Source organism: Chanodichthys erythropterus, chromosome 13 (genome assembly GCF_024489055.1).
Source record: "Chanodichthys erythropterus isolate Z2021 chromosome 13, ASM2448905v1, whole genome shotgun sequence".
NCBI lineage: Eukaryota > Metazoa > Chordata > Actinopteri > Cypriniformes > Xenocyprididae > Chanodichthys > Chanodichthys erythropterus.
This window is the reverse complement of record NC_090233.1, coordinates 34642615-34662762: the sequence shown is the minus strand read 5'-3', so window position 1 is coordinate 34662762 and position 20148 is coordinate 34642615. Positions and strand designations below refer to the sequence as shown.

Sequence of the window (20148 nt, the reverse complement as noted above, 5' to 3'; positions counted from 1 at the left end):
ATGATTTTATTTATTTATTTTTTGTTTTTGCTTGGCCCTAATCCTCTTCCGTAATAATTGGTTCTAACTATATATTGGACAAAAAAAAAAAAAAAAAATCCTAAACAAACAAAATATTATACATTTTTTATGAAACCTCACTGACTACAACACAACTGCATCACAACGAAGCATTGTCATATTAAACTTTAGTTCTTGGTGCATTTCTTTAATGACAAAAGTAATAATTTGCTGGTCAGTAAGTGATTCAGATTCATTTGATCTACTTTGATTTATGTGAATTGTTTTGGATTCACTAAAAAGAATCGATTCAATTGTGAACAGAGCTTCTTAAAAAAATTCACTGAATAGGAATAATCACACATACACAGGAAATTTCATAAAAGATTTTATTTACAATGTTAAATTTAATGTCAGTACTATTCATTTGAAAGAGTAAAGAAATATTTCCATCTCTTATTTAAATATTAAAATCAGGAGAACTTTATCCATACATTTTAAAACCAGCCCCATAGGTGTATGCAGAATTTTGCACACTTACATAAGTGTGTGAAAGGCACAATATTTCTGAAATTTTAAATTTCCATCAAAACTGGAACAATATATTTTAATAAGCCATGAAAAAAGGGAAAAAGTACAGTATGCATTAAGTCCTCTGATGTACAGCAGGTGGAGCACTGTTTTCTCTCTCTGTGTGTCTCCACAGCTGCTCTGACATCTTCATGACGCTATGGAAGGCTGTGAGTCTCAAATCCTGACACACCCACAGTGGGAATTAAACCCTGAATTAGAAATCATAATAACCTGAATTAACCATAGACAATTATAACCTGACCTCCGATTGACCCAGTAATCATTGTGGTCCCCCACAGATACAAATAGTCAGTGAGAGAGAGAGAGAGAGAATTTATAGGCACTTAGTCAGAAACTAATCAGAAAAGGGCTCAACAGTGCGTCAATATAAGTCCTCAAATCAAAACCCTTCATTCATCTATAAGAGTGCATTGTATCAGTGTTTGTTCGTGCTGCTCAGGTCCTGACTTCACTCTGTCTGTGAATGTCGCCCTCGAAGGCAAGATTATCATAATGAGGCGACACGTCCACATGCTCCTCTTGCACACCTGCAAACCAATCACAACAAACCACTCAGACCAAAAGACCAATAAAAATAAGATTGGTTCTAGAAGCATCTTTCCCCCCCCAATCATTTTCTCCATTAGGGTTTAAAAAAAACAACAACAACAATCATCTCCAACATTATGTATAACATTGCAAACTTCGGCTTTATTATACACTGTGAACAGCTTCATCAAACCAGTAACATCAGTGAAGCATTAAACTATTAGACATTATTTAGACGTATAAATGATTAGACGTAGATTTATTTATTTATTATCAAAATATTATATAGTATTTTGATTTAAAAAAAAACAAAAAAACAAAACAATGCATTATTTGTGTTAGCTTGCTTAATTTCACCAGTAGATTAGATTTAAAAGTACATTATTTCACTGGATATGCATTTTTGTTTTTTAATATTTCAAGTGAATGCAATCACTGATAACGCTCTTATAAATTGTATAAAATAATAATAGACAAGGATATAATTGTTAAACTGCAAAAACGTTAACTAATAATTTAAAACATTTAAATGTACAGTACAGTACAATCAGTGTCATTAGTGTGCAAGCTATTGTGTGAAACATATTTCTGTATTTTCAGCAAAGCAGAATTATGAGTATTTCTATGCCAGTACCACCATTGCCTTGTGCATGGACAGCAATTTCAGTAATTATGTACAAAAATATTTACAGGCAACCATATGTATATCGTCACTAACAACAATTACATAAGTCCATCATTGGTTATTGGTGGGTTTTCACTGCAAAACACAAAAAATCTGCATATAATTGCATGTTTACGCATGTACTGTATGTGTAAATTAATGTTTCTATTACTCTTAATGCTTGACATTTAGCACAGATACTCGGTCGTTCTGTATATTTTTATGTGAAAGTTAAGTAGTACAATCACAATAAGTTGGAGTGCATTTTTAAATGATGCGAGTAATGTGGCTGTGTGTGTGTGTTTTCGTACCGTTCTGTGTGCCTTCGGCAGGACTGAGGTGCTCGGTTCCATGCATGGATGCATATCCAGAGGATGCAGTCTCACTGTGTGTGTGTGATGCTGTCTCACTGTGCAGGTCCTCAGAGGTAGAAAAGGATCTGAAATCAGGCACTGAAATCTGTGGCTGCTCCTCTACATCCAACTATGAGAGAGAGATGTTCAGGAAAATACATTTCAGAAAATATCTGGCAAAATGTTTTTTTTTTTTTTTTTTGTGTGTGTGCAATGATTGAATGTTCAAAACTGAAAACTAGACTGGAAGGCAAATTCCCTAAAATTATGAACTCAAGACTTGAAGGGGAAAAGAATAAAACCAGGCTGCCAAAGTCTCCAGCTTTCTGTATATGCAGTGAATGATTAAGCAGCAGTCCAGTTTCAGTGAGAGCAGTGACAGAGGATCCACCAACCCTCTGGTTACTGTAATCAAGGCTCATGACAGGATGGATAAGAAGAGAACACATCACACATAGTTACTTATAAACGTCACTTAACACCCCTTACAACAGGTATGCTGTTTGTCACCTTGGGTCAAGACTGCTTAAGGACATTCTTTGAAACAGCCAGAACAAAAGTGAGCTCCCAAGGTGCAACAAACACAGTGGGAGATGCTTTGGTGTTCAGAACAGTCTGAGACCCCTCGGGTATCAACCAAATCTGCTCAGTATCCTGTCAGCCAATGTTCAATCTCTAGTGAACAAGCTTTTTATTTTAACTCCAGCTAGTGTGACACCAATAACACTGCACTAAACTACATGGAAAACACACATTTAAACAATTCTTATTTTTCATGGAATGAAAAATTTACTCTCCCCCATGTCATTCAAGATGTTCATGTCCTTCTTCAGTCGAAAAGAAATGAAGGTTTTTGATGAAAACATTCCAGGATTATTCTCCTTAAAGTGGACTTCAATGGCCTCCAAATGGTTGAAGGTCAAAATTACAGTTTCAGTGCAGCGATCATTTGTGTTTATAAAGCATATACAGTTGTATTTTTTAGAAAATGACAGATCGTTTCGCTAGATAAGACCCTTATTCCTCATCTGGTATTGTTTAAAGCCCTTTGAAGCTGCACTGAAACTAATTTTGACTTTCAACCATTTGGAGACCATTGAAGTCCACTATAAGGAGAATAATCCTGGAATGTTTTCATCAAAAACCTTAATTTATTTTTGACTGAAGAAAGAAGGACATGGACATCATGGATGACATGAGGAATAAAAGTAAATTCACTTAATCCTTTAAGCCAACTTTAACTTATTCAGTGTGAGGAGAAAGAACACTGGACTTTTTTTTTCCTAACAATGCTTGTGGAAGACAAGGATGGGCCCACAGGTACTCCATCGAAAGCATCCTGTCAGGCTGTACTTCTGCCTGGAATGGGAGCAGGATCAAAGAGGCTTACAGAGGACAGTACAAACAACAGAATGTAACACCACAGGTATGCTGCCCAATCTGTCAGATATTTTCACCAAAAATATCTGAGCAAATATCTAAGCAAAACTAAGGACAGAAAAAAGTATCCCAGTTATTATGGTATTTGCTGCAGGAAAGCAAATACCAGCATAGCTTAGGGACATCAAAAGTAGCAATACTTCTACATTAAGTCAATACTAATATCAAAAAATAAATAAATAATATTATTGTATATTATAATTTGATATATTTCCATATATCTGTATATTACTTGCATATCTGTATAAAATGTGTAAAAGTATGTTATTGTCTCAATATACACTATTCAAAAGTTTGGGGTTGGTAAGATTTTTTTGAAAGGCTGCATTTTGCAGCAAAAAAACCCCCAAAAAAACAAAACAGTAAAGGCAGTAATATTGTGAAATATTATTACAATTTAAAATAACTTTTTTTCTATTATATGACAGCGAAGCTGAATTTTCAGCAGCCATTACTCCAGTCTTCAGTGTCACAAGATCCTTCAGAAATCAAATATGATGATTTAGTACTTAAGATTTTTTTTTTATTATTATTTATTATTATAAGACTTATTTATTTTGTTAACATTATCAACAATTTTGAAAATCATGATAATTTTTTTTCCCCCAGGAATCTTTGATAAATAAAAAGTTCCAAAGAACAGCATTTAATTGAAACGGAAATCTTGTGTAACATTTTAAATGTCTTTACTGTCACTTTTAATAATTTTAATGCATCTGGGACAAAAAGTATTCAATTCTTTCAAAAAAAAAAGAAAAAAAAAAAAAGGAGAAAACATTCTTACTGACCCCAAACAATTGAACGGTAGCATACATTTTGTCTTGTAATTTGGTAGCTTCTGGAAAAAAAGCATTTTACGGCCTCAGTCGAACATGTGACATATAAACTTTGAGCTGAGGTGTGTCACTGCTGATGGATATCTATCCATCTTCACTCACTGCCACAATAAATGGAGTCATTTATGAAGGTGACCAAAGAACAAAGAACACAATATCTCGCATCTCAAAGGGACACCTAACATTAGTCAACACAAAAATCAACATAACGCTGCTCCCTGTGACTCTGCATGACTCTAATCACAAGCCGTCTCACACTTGAACCAGAATTACACCAAAGCTTTTGAACATCTGTTCATCTTTGCCTACTAACACATGAGGCACAGATAGAATTTGGCCTCATCTCCTTGTCTTCTTTTCCTTTTAAAATAATGCTTAGTAATGTTATGTTTTTATTTTGCAATTTTTCATGTGGAACTAAGTTGCTAACACTTTAGCATGATAAACATCAGAACATTTGTATTGCCATGGTAGAGCTTTAAACTGAAACTGAGAGTTCCTGTTTGTTTGCATTTCAGCTTTTATCTTCTTTGTTTTACTGTGTTAACAATAAGGCCGTGTCAGATACCTGAAAAATGACATCTTATCAGGCATTATCAAGAAAGCATTAAGGAACATTGTTTACACAACATCCCACCTACAGAGGTGCCTCCATCTGGTGCCTCTTTGAAAGAAGGTAGGTTGAAAGAATAAAAATGACATTATTTCAACTTATGATTCCGTGTCTCAAAAAAAGATTGAAGGGAGTAAAAAAATAAAAAATTGACTTTTGCTAGCACCTCAGAGCTTTATGAAGTCAAACGCTGGTCTTTTGAATATGAAACCTCACCTCAACTCCGAGGGATTTAAGAATGTCGCACTTGCACATTGGGCAGGTTCTGTGCTCCAGCAGCCACGGCTCTATGCAAGATTTATGGAAGAAATGACTGCAAACACACACACACAAACACATTATACAGCCACATTAGAACTGAAAAGACAGGAAAAAATTAATGAAAACATCTGTGATTGACTTGGATGGAACGAAGTGAAAGACAGAGAGACATACTTGCATGTGAGTATTGACAGTACATCTCCTGGTTTGTACAAGTCGATACAAACTGCACAGGTATCAGCATCGGGGCCAGTCTCCTGTGAAACACACAAATCATCAAAACATCACTCACACTGATGGTTCACCAAGTTCTTCTGCAATTAATAAGTTATCCTATTTACAATAAATAAGCCATTATATACAATCATTTGTGTCAAAATGCAATAGTTTAAAAAACAAGCATTGTTTTTTAGCTATATTTTATGCTTTATTTCAGCTTTTGACTTAAATTTACAAAAGGGCTTTTCACACTTGAAATACACTTGTCAACCCTGGGTCATTGCAAACCCCGGGTAAATGGAATCCCGTGTTGTCTTGCTTCACGTTTCACATTTTTCATACTTTGTCTGGGGTTAACAATTAATCCTGGGTATTCATAAGCTGACGTTTCTCACTGGACATTCCTAAGCATCCTTATTTGCATATTCGTGTTGTCAGTATCACTGATTGGACGGCACGCAATTTGTTTTACATAATCGTTCAATTATTACGCATCTTTATTGACGACTGTGCTATTAAGTTTATCCTAATCAGACTTTTCCAACTATAAAAAAAAAGTCAAGAATAAAATGGTGTTTTCTTTACTCCAATTGTGGCATTTTTTTGTCACCATCTTTTTTTAACTTTTTGATACTCAAACGCTGAAACGTCTAATTATTCAACACTCAGGTGTTTCCATGACTGTTGAAAACACATGAATATAAAAGGCACACAATTGGTTGTCTGTTGCTATGCATTTGCCATATCGTTCTTACAAAAGTGGTGCTTTTTTTTTATAATCCTGGGTAAAAAGTGGTGCTTACCCCGCTTCTAAATTACAAGTGAGAAACGTTCCTTTACCCGGCTTTAAAAGTCGGAGTTAGAACAACTGGGTTAAGGTGCAGCATAAAAAAAACCCTAAAAGTGCTGTAAAATTTATACTCCTGTTACACAAGTTGCCTAAAAAAAAAAAAAAAAAAAAAAAAAAAAAAGGTCACAAGCCCACAAGCACTTAGATGTACAAATATAAACCAAAAGCAAATACAAACTTAAAAATAAATAAACCTATAAAATAAATAAATAATTAAACTACATGCATACATGTGCATGCACAAAACACAAAGGCAATCAGAAAATGCATAAGTACAAAGAGAAGCATGTACAGTGTTTATTTGTCTGTATTTACATGCGCACACATGAAATGTTCAGATGTACCTGATCCCCTTGTCTCAGTGTGCGGACCTGCAGCTGGCCAATCGCCTTTTTTGCTTCAGCTTTCAGCTTTTTCTGAAAAAGAACAGACAAACAGATTAAAATGTGTGAGAGTGTTTTGGTATTTTTGGTCTGGTCTTACTGGTTTTTCAGGAAGCGTATGAAAATTGTAGAAACGTAACACGAGTATCAGCACAAAGTGTGCTCAGATGTGCTTGCTCTGCTACACAAACACCTACAACAAAGGATCTTTAGATTAGGATTGTTAAGTAAATATAAATTTAGCATTTAAAAAAAAAATAAACTCAACCTTCAGCGAGAGAACTACTGTGGACTCATTTACTCAGTTGGTTCACACATTTAGTGGCTGCAACAAGAATGCGGACACATGAGACAGACTTAAAAAATGTATGAATGTCAATGCATTAGATAACCAAAAAAAAAAAGAACCTCTTGCTAAACCACATTCACACATACAGAGACCTTAATCAATCCAGATTCAAAACTTTCACAGTCCAGGCAGAAAAAGGAACTTGTTTGCTGGTCTGGTTTCATGATGAATCACTTTAAATGCCTATAAAATGGATACTTCCCCCTTATGAAAGAAACTCCCAAAAAAAAAAAAAAAAAAAAAAAAAAAAAAGGCCACAAATACTCTTTTCTTCTCTAAAAGTAGACACATCCAGCAGGCAAAAAGCTCTGAGTTTGCTCAACCACAAAAAAAAAAGTCCATCTCTCATTTCTGAATTCCAAATCTGTAATTCCAAATACATTATCCAGAAACATTAAGTTGTATACGACCTCACAAATTTAGTAATGAATAGGACATGCCTGCAGAGCTCAAATAACTCACACCAGAGATGCTCACATGAAACTCTGGAGTGTGTGTTCATTGACTAAACAACAATGACCTTTCTCTGTGTTGGTGATCCACAAGAAGACGATCAATTGTGTGCTGCTGACACAGAGATAGTTATATATATGAATCCTCTACCAGATTGAAACCGAATCCACAGGTTGCATGTTAAACTCTAGCACTGCTCTTTTATGCCAATTAAATGCAGTTTTTTTTTTACAAACTGGCAAGTAATGTTTTTTTATCTATCAGTCATTGTGGTGACTGAAATCACATTTAACTAAATGCTGTAGCTTAAGACACAAGTAAAGATATACAATTGAATTTATCTGGAAGAACAGACAAAAGGAATACTGTTACTGTGCATGTCTTACAATAAATATAGTCTTACATGTGAACATGGAATGACTAAAGTAATACAAATAAATAATAAGTTGAACATTTGGGGAAAAAAAAAAATCTCCATTCATAAAACCCTTTTAATTTTTAAAATCTGAAACAATGTTTACTGGAACAAATATTAATCAGAGATAGAATGCAAAAGCAAAAGCAAAGCTTGCTCAAGTGCTGCTTTAGAGTAATTTATTGCCATTGATTTGTATTACCACCAAGTAAATATAAAACTCTTGAATGTCCACCCTTTTTGTATACCTCACAGGCCTCTAACAAACTGGGTTTCTTAGAACTGTTTCTGATTTTTCCTTGACTTGAGCTCAACCTTGAGTTATCTGAAGACAAATGAGTCAGAGTGAATATGTATTTGATGTTTCTAAATTCCATGAATAAGACAGTGTGGCAGTGGCAGTGTGTCAACCCTGAGTCTGTAGGAAGGAAGATGTAATTTTTATTCCTCACACAAACCCAAAACACAAGTCAAATGAATCTTATTACTCTGGGGAAAAAAAAACCTATCACTCCTTAAAATACTGCAGCCCTGCAGATCAAATCTTTTGCTCTAACTAAAGAATTGGATTTTCAATAAACAACTTTATACCTTCACATACATCTACAGCAGATATCTACTACAACTCAAAAAAGAGACATAAGCAATATATCATAAGCCAATTGAGTCAAAAGTCAAAATAAAGCATAAAATATAGCTTAAATTTGAAGTATACAATGCTATAAGTATACAATGATTAGTAGTACACACAAGCTTGAACAGAAAGGCAAAAAAAGTAGGACAGAACAAGGTTTCATTTTCCTTTTTAGAATAGGAGCTATTGCCTTTGTTCATGACTGTAATCAATATTCACAGAAGAGGCATGTCTTCAGCTGTTTCTTGAAAGTCACAATGATCTCAGCAGATCAGGTGGAGGTTGGCACCCATAGAGGAACAGAGGGTGAAGGTTCTAGAAAGCGACTTTGTACCTCATTGTGGAGGCAACACACGTTTCTGTGCATTCACTGGCTGTACATGGTGGAAAGGAAAGTGTGCACACCCAACGGCAGTCCTGATGGCCAACGTCAAAGCCTTGAAATTCATACAGGTAGCCACTGGAGTGACACAAAGAGGGATGTGACATGGACCCTCTCTGGTTGACGTTTGTTCTAGATCATCTGCAGAAGCTTATGCTGCCCACACACTACATGACTTAGCCCTGATTTTCTGCTTAGCGACAGTTAATGGAGATTATTGGCAGGAGGCCTAAAATCTGTGCTCATTCAGGTATTTGATGATCGTCATGTTTGAATAATCAAAAACGCAATCTGAGAGAAGCGCAGATGCATCATGAATGGCCGATAGACATTTAGCAGGATGTCTGTGAGCCAAGTCCTATAGACCTTATGTAGCCACGCCCCTTTTCAGAGTTGCGCTCGTTGTCTTTTGACTTCCGGTTTGTATTTCCACAGCGATATTACATTTATGAATGAACTGCTCGTTTTAAAATCTTCCCGATCTACTGACATTTGTTAACGATGCCATAGAAATGTGCTTCGGCTTCTTCAAAAAGCTTACGTTGTGTGTCCTACGCCTTCCCTATTCTACTTAAGGAATAAACTCAGTGCCAGTTCTATTTTTTCCGTAAGTAGAATAGGGAAGGCGTAGGACATACAGCGTAAGCTTTTTGAAGAAGCCGAAGCACGTGCAAGGTGATCATTTGTGTTTATAAAGCATAAACCGTTGTATTTTTTTCGAAAATGACCGATCATTTCATTCTTATTCCTTGTCTGGTATCGTTTAAAGCCCTTTGAAGCTGCACTGAAACTGTAATTTTGACCTTCAACCGTTTGGAGGCCATCGAAGTCCACTATAAGGAGAATAATCCTGGAATGTTTCCATTAAAAACCATAATTTCTTTTCGACTGAAGAAAGGAAGACATGAACATCTTGGATGACATGGGGGTGAGTAAATTATCAGGAAGATTTTATTTGAAAGTGAACTAAACCTTTAAGTACTGCATAGTATTCCCCTCTTAAAACAACATTTTTGAAAAATTCCCAGTGTAGTTTCAACAGTATCAAACTAAAAACATTCCGTCTCTGTGTGTGTGTGTGTGTGTGTGTAATAATATCCGATGGGCTGTGATTTTAGTTAAACTTTATCCGAGATCAAACATCCCCTTGATACTAAACTTAGACCTAATGCCATTCTTGAACCAAAGGCACATACAGTGATGCCATTAAAGGTGAAAAAAGGAAGATGATCTCAGAGCCCAATACTGTGAAACCAGACCAACAAGTTAGAAGCTAGTTACACCAGACTAATAAACAATCAAGCATGAAAAAAAAAAAAAAAATCATCAAGGATCACACAGTCAGTACTTGGGTTTTGACATCTGTATTTAGAAACTCTCTCAAATAGTCTTGTTTATACAACCACTTACTGGGCAGATCAACTATCTTCTGTATAAATGAGTAACCAAAGTCAATGTCCTTTCTATTCTCGTTACTGCTGTGAATAACGCCTGTTATGATAATGACAGTGACTAATGGAAATATCAGAGATGGTGACTTTGATAAACAGTAAGGTCTATTTACAATTATCTTGATGTTATTTAATAAGCAAGTTTCAAGTACATTGGTCAAATTTTAATTAACCACAGACCACAAAATGGTTGGAAGCAACTCTGGTGGAAAGACTGGCTCTAAAAGCTTTGGCCTATAAACGGCATATATGAATGTCTTTGTGAGTTACTTCAACTCCACATTATATATACTTCCTTGATTTTTCTTGTCAACCATACCGATTTTGAAGCTGACTATTTCTATAAAAAGGAAAAAAACACAGCAAATAAATTGATATGAAAGCAAACAAAATTTAAGCCATTTTTTCTCAGTTCCAGTGTTAGTGTAGTTTGCCTATTGCCTTTGAAGTGATTCACTTGCCATTTAAATGTGGTTATCACTCCTTGGTTAAAAAAATTTTGCAGTATGTACAAAGCCACTGAAATTATCTTAAAGTGCAAATCTTCATATACTTGCACAAAACTTAAACAGTAACTACTTTTTGCTATATACTACCTTTTAAATGCTAGGGGTTGGTATGTTTTTTCAATGTTTTTGAAGGAAGTCTCTTATGCTCACCAAAGCTGCATTTATTTGATCAAAAGTACAGTAAAAATCACAATATTTTGAAATATTAATACAATTTAAAATAACTTCTATTTTGATGCATTTTAAAATCAAATTTATTTCTGTTATGGTAAAGCTGAATTTTTTAGCTGTAATTATTCCAATCTTCAGTGTCACATCATACTTCAGAAAACATTCTAATATGCTAATTTGGGCCAGGCTGCATAGAAGCTCTTAAATTAAGAAAACCCTTAGTTATAAGGCTAAGGTTGCCCTTAGTGAAACATGGGTTGCAAGAAAAAACCTAAGGGTTCACACTTAAAGAACTTTAAGGCTGTCGTTAAGCATTTTCCCTAAATTTACTTAAGAGTTCCCTTAAGTTCTGTTATGCTTTGCAACAAAGCCCTCAGTAAACATTTAGCCCTAAAGAAATTAAGGGATCAAACCAGGGCAGTGTTTCCCAAAAGCTTCTTAAGCCTAAGTTGATCATAACTCCATTGGTGGCAATGGAGCTACGATCAACTTAGGCTTAAGATGCTTTTGGGAAACGCTACCCAGGTCCCTTAAGTCATCTTCTGAACTCAAACACAATGGATGATTTCATGTTAATTGAGGAGGAAGTACCGATGTGTATTTTTTTTAGCAATTGAAATAAGCCTGTTGAAAGTATGACGTGAAAGTGTATTTTGTAAAAAAAAAAAATAGAACTGAATGAACACCAGCGTTTTCATATTTTTATCACTTCCACTCTGGTATCGTAGCTGGACTCATAGAATCAAATTTTAGTACGCTCTGTCTCATCCGTTAGACTGTCTTTAATAATCTCCATGACTCAAATATTGAATAATGACTTTATTCAACTCATTATTGGCCGACGCTGTACACGTGAGCAGCACGACGCATGTGTGCGGTGGTGACGCAGGAGCCGGCCAATAATGAGTCGGCGTTCTGATGTAGAACCCGGAAGCCTGCACTGTCTATACGACATAAACAGCGTAGGAAAATGACAGTGAAGGGAAGAAATTGTTGAATAAAGCCGTTATTTTGGTTTAATTTTTCACACACAAAGTATTCTTGTCGCTTCATAAAATCAAGGTTAAACCACTGTAGTCACATTGACAATTTTAACTATGTCTTTACCACTTTGCTGGACCGTTTGGAATGACATGAGGGTACTTAATGACAGAAATTTCATTTTTGGGTGGACTAAGTCTTTAAGAAGTTTCATGCAACCAGGCCTTTGTCCTTAAGAAACATTTCTTATTATTAGCAATGTTGAAAACAGTTGTGCAGCTTAATATTTTTGTGAAAACCGTGATGCATTTTTCAGGATCCTTTGATGAATAGAAATAGAACAGCATTTATTTGAAATAGAAATCTTTTGTAACATTATACATTTCTTTACTGTCACTTCTTCTGTCATTTCTTTAATATTTTTATCCATTTTAATGCATCCCTACTGAATTAAAGCATTACTTCTTACATTAAAATTTTTAGTGACCCCAAACTTTTGAATGGTAGTGCAAGTCTGAGAGGAACCCACAGCACATCCTTGGACAACCATTTTTGCATAAACTAAAGTCACCATAGTTCATGCAAAAATAACTGAACTATAATATCACTTATAGTGTAACAAATTTAAAAGAATCTCCTTCGAATAATTTTTGTTTGACAATTTATTCTATTTATTCAGGTCGATTTATTATTTCTGTCTAAAAGTATGTACTTATATGAATACAGTTTTATTGTAATTACCTTCGTAAAGGTGTTTTGGCCGAAACTAAGATTGAGGTTCATAGCTCATCAAATCAGCAGCCATCCACTCAAATCTATACCTGTTTGCGGTTCTGCTGTCTGAGGCTGGTCAGTCTCCGCGCGGAGTAGAAGATGAAGTACCCAACAGTCGCCGCGGTGACGATGAAGAAGGAGATGGAGACGAAAAACACTGAATAGTGACTCATCCAGGGACCGTGCTGCTTTCCAACCTCTATCGCTATGGAAACGGGCACGCCCTTAACTAGCAGTTGGACCAGCTCCATCCCATAGTAGTTGCCAATCATGACTGCAACGATGCTCGTGCCTAGAAACACACAAAAGAGACGATACTGAACACACAAGCAGTACGCATGCGCAAACCAAAACAGACACTGTTGCGCTTAACAACCTGATGGTTGAGACGGAAAGATACGAATCGTCACCAAACACGCAACATTAAACGTGTTTACCAACACGTAACCGAATAAACTGTTTTTAACTTAAGGGAGAGGAAGTTATGGAACTTCTGTCGAGCACGACTTGACTTGTTTGCATGCGCTTGACACATCAAATAGCATCTACCAGGGTTATTATAGTTAACTAAAACCATAAAAAAACATTTTCGTCATTTGAAATAAACGTTAACTGAACTAAATAAAATAATATATATAACGGCAACATTTCATTTATTTAGTTTAACTTGGTGTTATTTGTTTTAAAAAACAAAAACACTACACTTTATATAGCCTAGTGAAGAATACTTTAACTAAAATTGAAAACTAAATTGACAACAACTATAATAGGACCTCAATGATAGTTAAATAATACCGCAAATGACATCTACGTATAGCTACACACACCCTTTAGTTTTATGGCATGGCATAATGTGATAAAACATTTAATCACAGGTCATCTGAAAAGACTTGTAGCGGGAATATGGGTCATAACGCGCAGTAAATTTCTCAGTGAATGAGAGGATTTGTGCTTTAAAAAGATCTTATTTCGGTTCTAGTCCCGTTTCTTTTGTAAAGCCTAGACAGGCGAGAGCAGAGTGTGCGCTCTCAGCGTTGAGGAGGTCCAATGGGCATGATCTCTGTATCAGCCGTCAAGTTTACACAACTTACACAACACAACGCCCGGGTTAGAGTACAACTGTCACCCAATAATAGAGACTGGAATTGATCAGAATAAATAGACAAGGGAACACTTGCATATATAAATATATACACAAACTAAACCCTATACAGGACCGTCTAAAAAGGGTCAGCAGGCCATCTGTGGTCCTAAGCCCGTTGGGTCACATACCTGGGTGGGACATCTGAATGACCCGATTTTCAGCCCCGAAGTCGTTGAAAATGATAGCAGCGGCAGCTCCATTCATAGCCGCGACGTTAATTTTATCGCTGAAAGTGCATCCGTTTCCGCGTTGAATTAAGGCGATCCAGCCCCGGGAGTCGTTCGGTCGGCGATAAACGGTGTCATCCCCACAACCATAGATCGGATGGGCTAAATACACATTGCCCACGACAGAAGTTTTGGGTGAGTCTTGCCCATACAGTCCCATCTCCTCTTGACGCCAGGTGGTTTGGTTCGTTTCAGGAATGGTATAGGAAATGTTCAGGTATGCAGTGCACAGGTAACTGGCCTGCGCCAAGCTTACACTCGATACCTGGAGAACCGAGGCCACCAGCAGCCACGAAAACACATCCTGACTTGCAAGAGGCCCCATATTAAGCAAAACAGCCCTGGTGCTGTCCTCCTTGGTACAGTTCAAAGCACAATTTGGGTTTAAAACAATTGAAAAATTGTTCCGCAAACCCACGTAATCGATAGCTCCCTGTTGAACGCTTACAGGTGTTTTAATAACGCAACTGAATAGAAACTCTACCTCGCTGAGGTCACTGAGCCTGAAGCCACGCCCACCCCTCTCTTAAAGCCACAGAAGCTGTTTTTCTTTACTCGTACTTGTGCACAGAAAATATAAAAATTATGTGGTTCATTCAGGGGTATAAAAATATTGAGAAATTGTAACGTATTTAAAGTACAGATACTATGTCAAAAAAAATAAATACTTGAGTTAAAGTAAAATATTTTTTTATTTGACTTTTGAAAACAAATAGGGCTATAGATATTTTCTCATTTTAGTATTTTTGATTCAAAAAAATATTTTTTTTGTATTGTTCTGGCCATGTAAGAGTATTGGACACAGTAGATGTTAAAATGAAACCTGCTTGGTTACAAACATTCTTCCAAATACCTTACTTTGTGTTCAGCACAGCAAAGACATATATACAGGTTTGGTACAACTTGAGGGGGAGTAAATGATGACAGAAGTTTAATTTTTGGCTGAACTAAAGGTATTTTGCCTTGGTGAAAATATAAAAAAGTAATAAATGAAACAATATGTAAGACTGTTGGATTAAAACATAAAAAAAAAAAAACACTAGAACAGTTTAATATTTTGTTGACTTGTGTACTTACATTATCCCAGATGTTTCCAAGAATGTTTAAATACAGAGAATTAAGCAATTTTAACCATGCAGGACACGGACCGTGTCTGTGTATCGCCTATCAGTTTATTAATATGATATTCTAGTATCAATCTATCTTACTGCAGTGTGCAACAAGTGTCTCATATCAGCCGCCGAGCGAACGCACAGAGTAACGTTATAACATAATTTTCTACACACTCAAATTTATCTAATATGATAAAACAGCACTGCTTTACCCCACATACGCTTGACGGGAAGAAACGGAAGCGGCGACTGTGGCATAATAAAAGTTCTGCTGCTCGCGAGGCATGTCGTGTTATCTCTCATTAGCAATCGCTCCAGCGGCCTCATTCAGCTCCAACAGCACTCGGCCCTGCTCTGCTTACTACAGTAATGTTAATAATCTCATCCATGAACATGATTTCTGCCCGAGTCCCGTAATGGTTCTTTTCCACTGGCTGTGAGGTGAAAACGACAACTCCCAAGATTCCGCGCTCAATCTCGGCATCATCAAACTACGCCTTTGTTTTGAATAGGTGAAAAAACTACATATTGTGCCTTTAACAACATACATTTTGTTTAGTCTCATGTTTTTCCACACTCTAAAAAATGCTGGAATGTTTTAACCCATGTTTGGGTCAAATATAGACAAATCCAATCTTTGGGTTTAAAAATTTATTTAAAACCCAACAGTTGGGTTTGTCCATATTTTATCTAAACATGGGTTGAAACAACACAACATTTTTTATTTATTTATTAAGTTTTAGAAATGTGTATGGCTAGTACTTATAGTAAAATATATGCACTATATTTTTCTCAATTCTTAACCAAGTTATTATTTTTTTGCCTGAAAAGTCTCATTATCAATGGTAAGCCATGGACACATAATTAGAAAAATAGAAAAGTTGGCTAGATAATAATCTACTAATGAGCTTTTGATAATGATGATCAGCCAGACTGAGTCACTTTATCATATATATTTTTCCTTACAGATATATAAATGATTTGGAATAGAAAGCACACATGCATTATCATAAACAGTAGGATATCTAAGGCATATAAATAATCTTAACCAAACAAACAACATTTTATGTGACATATGTTATGTTTTATTTTCTTAGTTTTTTATGATTTAATTGTATAATTTATAATCAATTAATAGTTTATTTAATTGTCATTTGATTTATCATTTAACGATTTATTCATAGGCTATTATTATTTGCTATAATTTATCATTTATACATCGTTTTTATTTTTTATTTTTTTTACATTACTAGCCTATTATTTAATTTCTATTATTATTTACTCTTATATTATGTGGTTTCAAGGGATGTTTGTCTATGAGTTAAAGATAAGAAAATGGCTCCATTTTCAGATTTTTAACGTCACAGGACGGTCTTGTAAAACAGTCATTTTCCATGGTTTTTGCTGTGTTATAATAACACTTCTTGGATTTGTAGTGGTCAGACAAAGTCTGAGCATGAGCATTAAGACGTTCAGACGAATTATGAGAATTGAAACATGCAACTAAGATTATTCAATAAACTCTCTTTAAGCTATTTTTATTATCATAACGCCGTCTCCTGCTATACTGCTCTTCTCAAGCAGCAATTTCGCTTAAGTTCATGTTGCAGTATTTTTATTGAACAGCGCCCTCTCCTGGCTTTGGGAAGTATTGGCCATGTTTATTATTCTTTACATGCTGTTGCTATTGCATATACAAAAAAAATATGGACTATATAGGCCTAGTTTTACCAGTGAAAATAGAAATCCCCATTCACTAAAAACGCTGTATTCTGCTGCCAGGCCATTAGAGATGAAACACGAGTACCTCAGAAATGACGTGTTTTTGTAGGCAAAACCCGGAAGCGAGTTAGTATTTTAGGTTGAATGGAAAGAGGTCTGGAGTTTACCTAGTAAATAAATAAAGTTAAAGAAATTACAGATAATGTTATTCATTTGATTTATCCAGCGAGACAAGTAGTCTCAAGATTTTTCAGAGACATGGAGACAGGGGCGGTTTCTCAATTAGGGCAATTGGGCAAAGCACTATGGAAGGCCATTTCAGCATAAAAACGTTCCAGCGTTACTCGTCGTAATTATATTTTTACTAGTAACAATTAAATTAAAGAGCTCTATAATTTAATTTTTACTAGTAACAATTACAATTATTGAGCTCTATAATTCATTTTTTACTAGTAACAATTATGATTGTAGAGCTCTCTAATTCGGTTTTTACTAGTAACAATAACAATTATAGAGCTCTACAATTCAATTTTTACTAGTAACAATTACAATTACAGAGCTCTATAATTCAATTTTTACTAGTAACAATTATGATTATAGAGCTCTCTAATTCAATTGTTACTAGTAACAATTCCAATTAGAGAGCTCTACAATTCATTTATTACTAGTCATATGTCTCCATTGACTTCCATTCATTTTTAATTATAGAGCTCTGTAATTCAATTGTTACTAGTAACAATTGGGATTATAGAGCTCTCTAATTGAATTGTTACTAGTAACAATTACAATTATAGAGCTCTCTAATTCAATTTTTACTAGTAACAATTACAATTATAGAGCTCTCTAATTCAATTCTTACTAGTAACAATTACAATTATAGAGCTCTCTAATTGAATTCTTACTAGTAACAATTACAATTGTAGAGCTCTCTAATTGAATTCTTACTAGTAACAATTGAATTACAGAGCTCTCTAATTGTTTTATTACTAGTAAAAATACACATTAAAGATATGTGTAATTGCAGAGCTCTATAATTGAATTACAGTATGGGAGGCCGTTTCAGCATAAAAACGTTCCAGCATTACTCGTCGTAATTATATTTTTACTAGTAACAATTAAATTAAAGAGCTCTATAATTTAATTTGTACTAGTAACAATTACAATTATAGAGCTCTATAATTCAATTTTTACTAGTAACAATTATGATTGTAGAGCTCTCTAATTGAATTATAGAGCTCTGCAATTGTATTTTTACTAGTAACAACTGAATTGTAGAGCTCTATAATTCAGTTTTTACTAGTAACAATTCCCATTAGAGAGCTCTACAATTCATTTATTACTAGTAAGAATTCAATTGCAGAGCTCTGTAATTCAATTGTTACTAGTAATAATCCAATTGCAGAGCTCTACAATTCCACTAGAGAGCTCTCTAATTCAATTGTTACTAGTAAAAACTGAATTATAGAGCTCTCTAATTGTAATTGTTACTAGTAAAAACTGAATTAGAGAGCTCTTTAATTCAATTCTTACTAGTAACAATTCTAATTACAGAGCTCTATAATTGTATTATTACTAGTAAAAACTCCTATTCATGAGATGCAAAACAGATTGCAGATTTCCCGCCTACAAAGGTGCGTTTCAAAATAAAAGCCCTGTAGCGTGGTTCTGAAGTATCCTGAAATATTTTACAGACTTAGGTAACATATTAATCATGTTCACATTAAAGCAAAATTAAGATGATGCCTGAGATGAAAGCCTATATTTAGTCGTTATATTCATTCACCTTTGTATATTGGTAAAGCTAAGAGCCAAGAACACTCCATATCACTGGACATAATATAGGGTGAAATGCCCTATATTTAGTATTGTTATGCAATAATAGAATGATTATCGCGGATATCTAATACAAAATAAACACCTCTAGTTGATTATCAATTTGTGTTAATAATAGGCGATTTAGCGCTGGGATGTGTTGTTTTTGAAATCATGTTTTTGAGTGTTCGTTGTCACTGTTATCAGAGGCGCGTGCAACAGGGTTCACAGCGCTCGTGCACACGGATTAGCAGTTCAATCTATCGCTGTTGCGGAGACTCTCTATTCGATACGTTGAAATCACAAAAAACAAAATACATATAAACGTATCCCTGCTCTTGATATACAATCACTGATGAAAATCTTTGGTTTTAATGAGAAATTTTTTTTTACACATGGTTGGATTAGAACCGGGAACCTCTTGCACCCTAAACGGAGAAACTGCCACTAGCCCATCAGGACACTCAATTACTAAATGCGGATCATCGTATTTATTAACTAATGTACATACTCTCGAGACTAACGATATTGTATTATAGCAGATGTAGGAAGACTATAATATTTGAACACATTTATAATTTTAATATCATATTATTATTGTAATAATAATACAACATACACCCACCCATACACATTCTTGTCCCACCCACTTTGTAAAACAAAGTTACGCCACTGACCCCAGTTGAATATGCATAAGGCACGATTAGCATAATGATATGTCGCCGAATACAGAGCTTTGTAATGCAATTGTTACTAGTAAGAATTGCTATTGTAGAGCTCTGTAATTCAATTTGTACTAGTAAGATTGCAATTACAGAGCTCTCTAATTCTAATTGTTACTAGTAAGAACTGAATTATAGAGCTCTGTCACTTAATTCTTACTAGTAACAATTCAATTAGAGAGCTCTGTAATTCAATTATAGAGCTCTCTAATTCAATTGTTACTAGTAACAATTATGATTAGAGAGCTCTGTAATTCAATTGTTACTAGTAACAATTACAATTAGAGAGCTCTCTAATTCAATTGTTACTAGTAACAATTGAATTAGAGAGCTCTGTAATTCAATTATAGAGCTCTGCAATTACACATATCTTTAATGTGTATTTTTACTAGTAATAAATCAATTAGAGAGCTCTGTAATTCAATTGTTACTAGTAAGAATTCAATTAGAGAGCTCTATAATTGTAATTGTTACTAGTAAGAATTCAATTAGAGAGCTCTATAATTGTAATTGTTACTAGTAACAATTCAATTAGAGAGCTCTATAATT

At 34.9% G+C, this 20148-nt stretch overlaps 1 protein-coding gene across 2 annotated transcripts; it reads right to left on the bottom strand.

The window, feature by feature from the left end:
• Positions 1-401: 401 nt before the first annotated feature.
• rnf128a (ring finger protein 128a) lies at positions 402-14716 on the bottom strand. Of its 2 annotated transcripts, none has more exons than XM_067407982.1 (7): positions 14133-14715; positions 12908-13152; positions 6703-6774; positions 5464-5546; positions 5245-5341; positions 2098-2269; positions 402-1121 (listed from the first exon to the last, which is right to left on the bottom strand). In XM_067407982.1, the coding sequence occupies exons 1-7, from the start codon at positions 14554-14556 to the stop codon at positions 1030-1032; spliced, it is 1185 nt and encodes a 394-aa protein (XP_067264083.1). In that variant the 5' UTR covers positions 14557-14715; the 3' UTR covers positions 402-1029. The 2 variants fall into 2 exon arrangements, with proteins under 2 accessions (XP_067264083.1, XP_067264084.1); XM_067407983.1 differs by lacking the exon at positions 402-1121 and adding an exon at positions 1191-1882 and having other exon boundaries at positions 14133-14716.
• Between the last annotated feature and the right edge of the window lie 5432 nt (positions 14717-20148).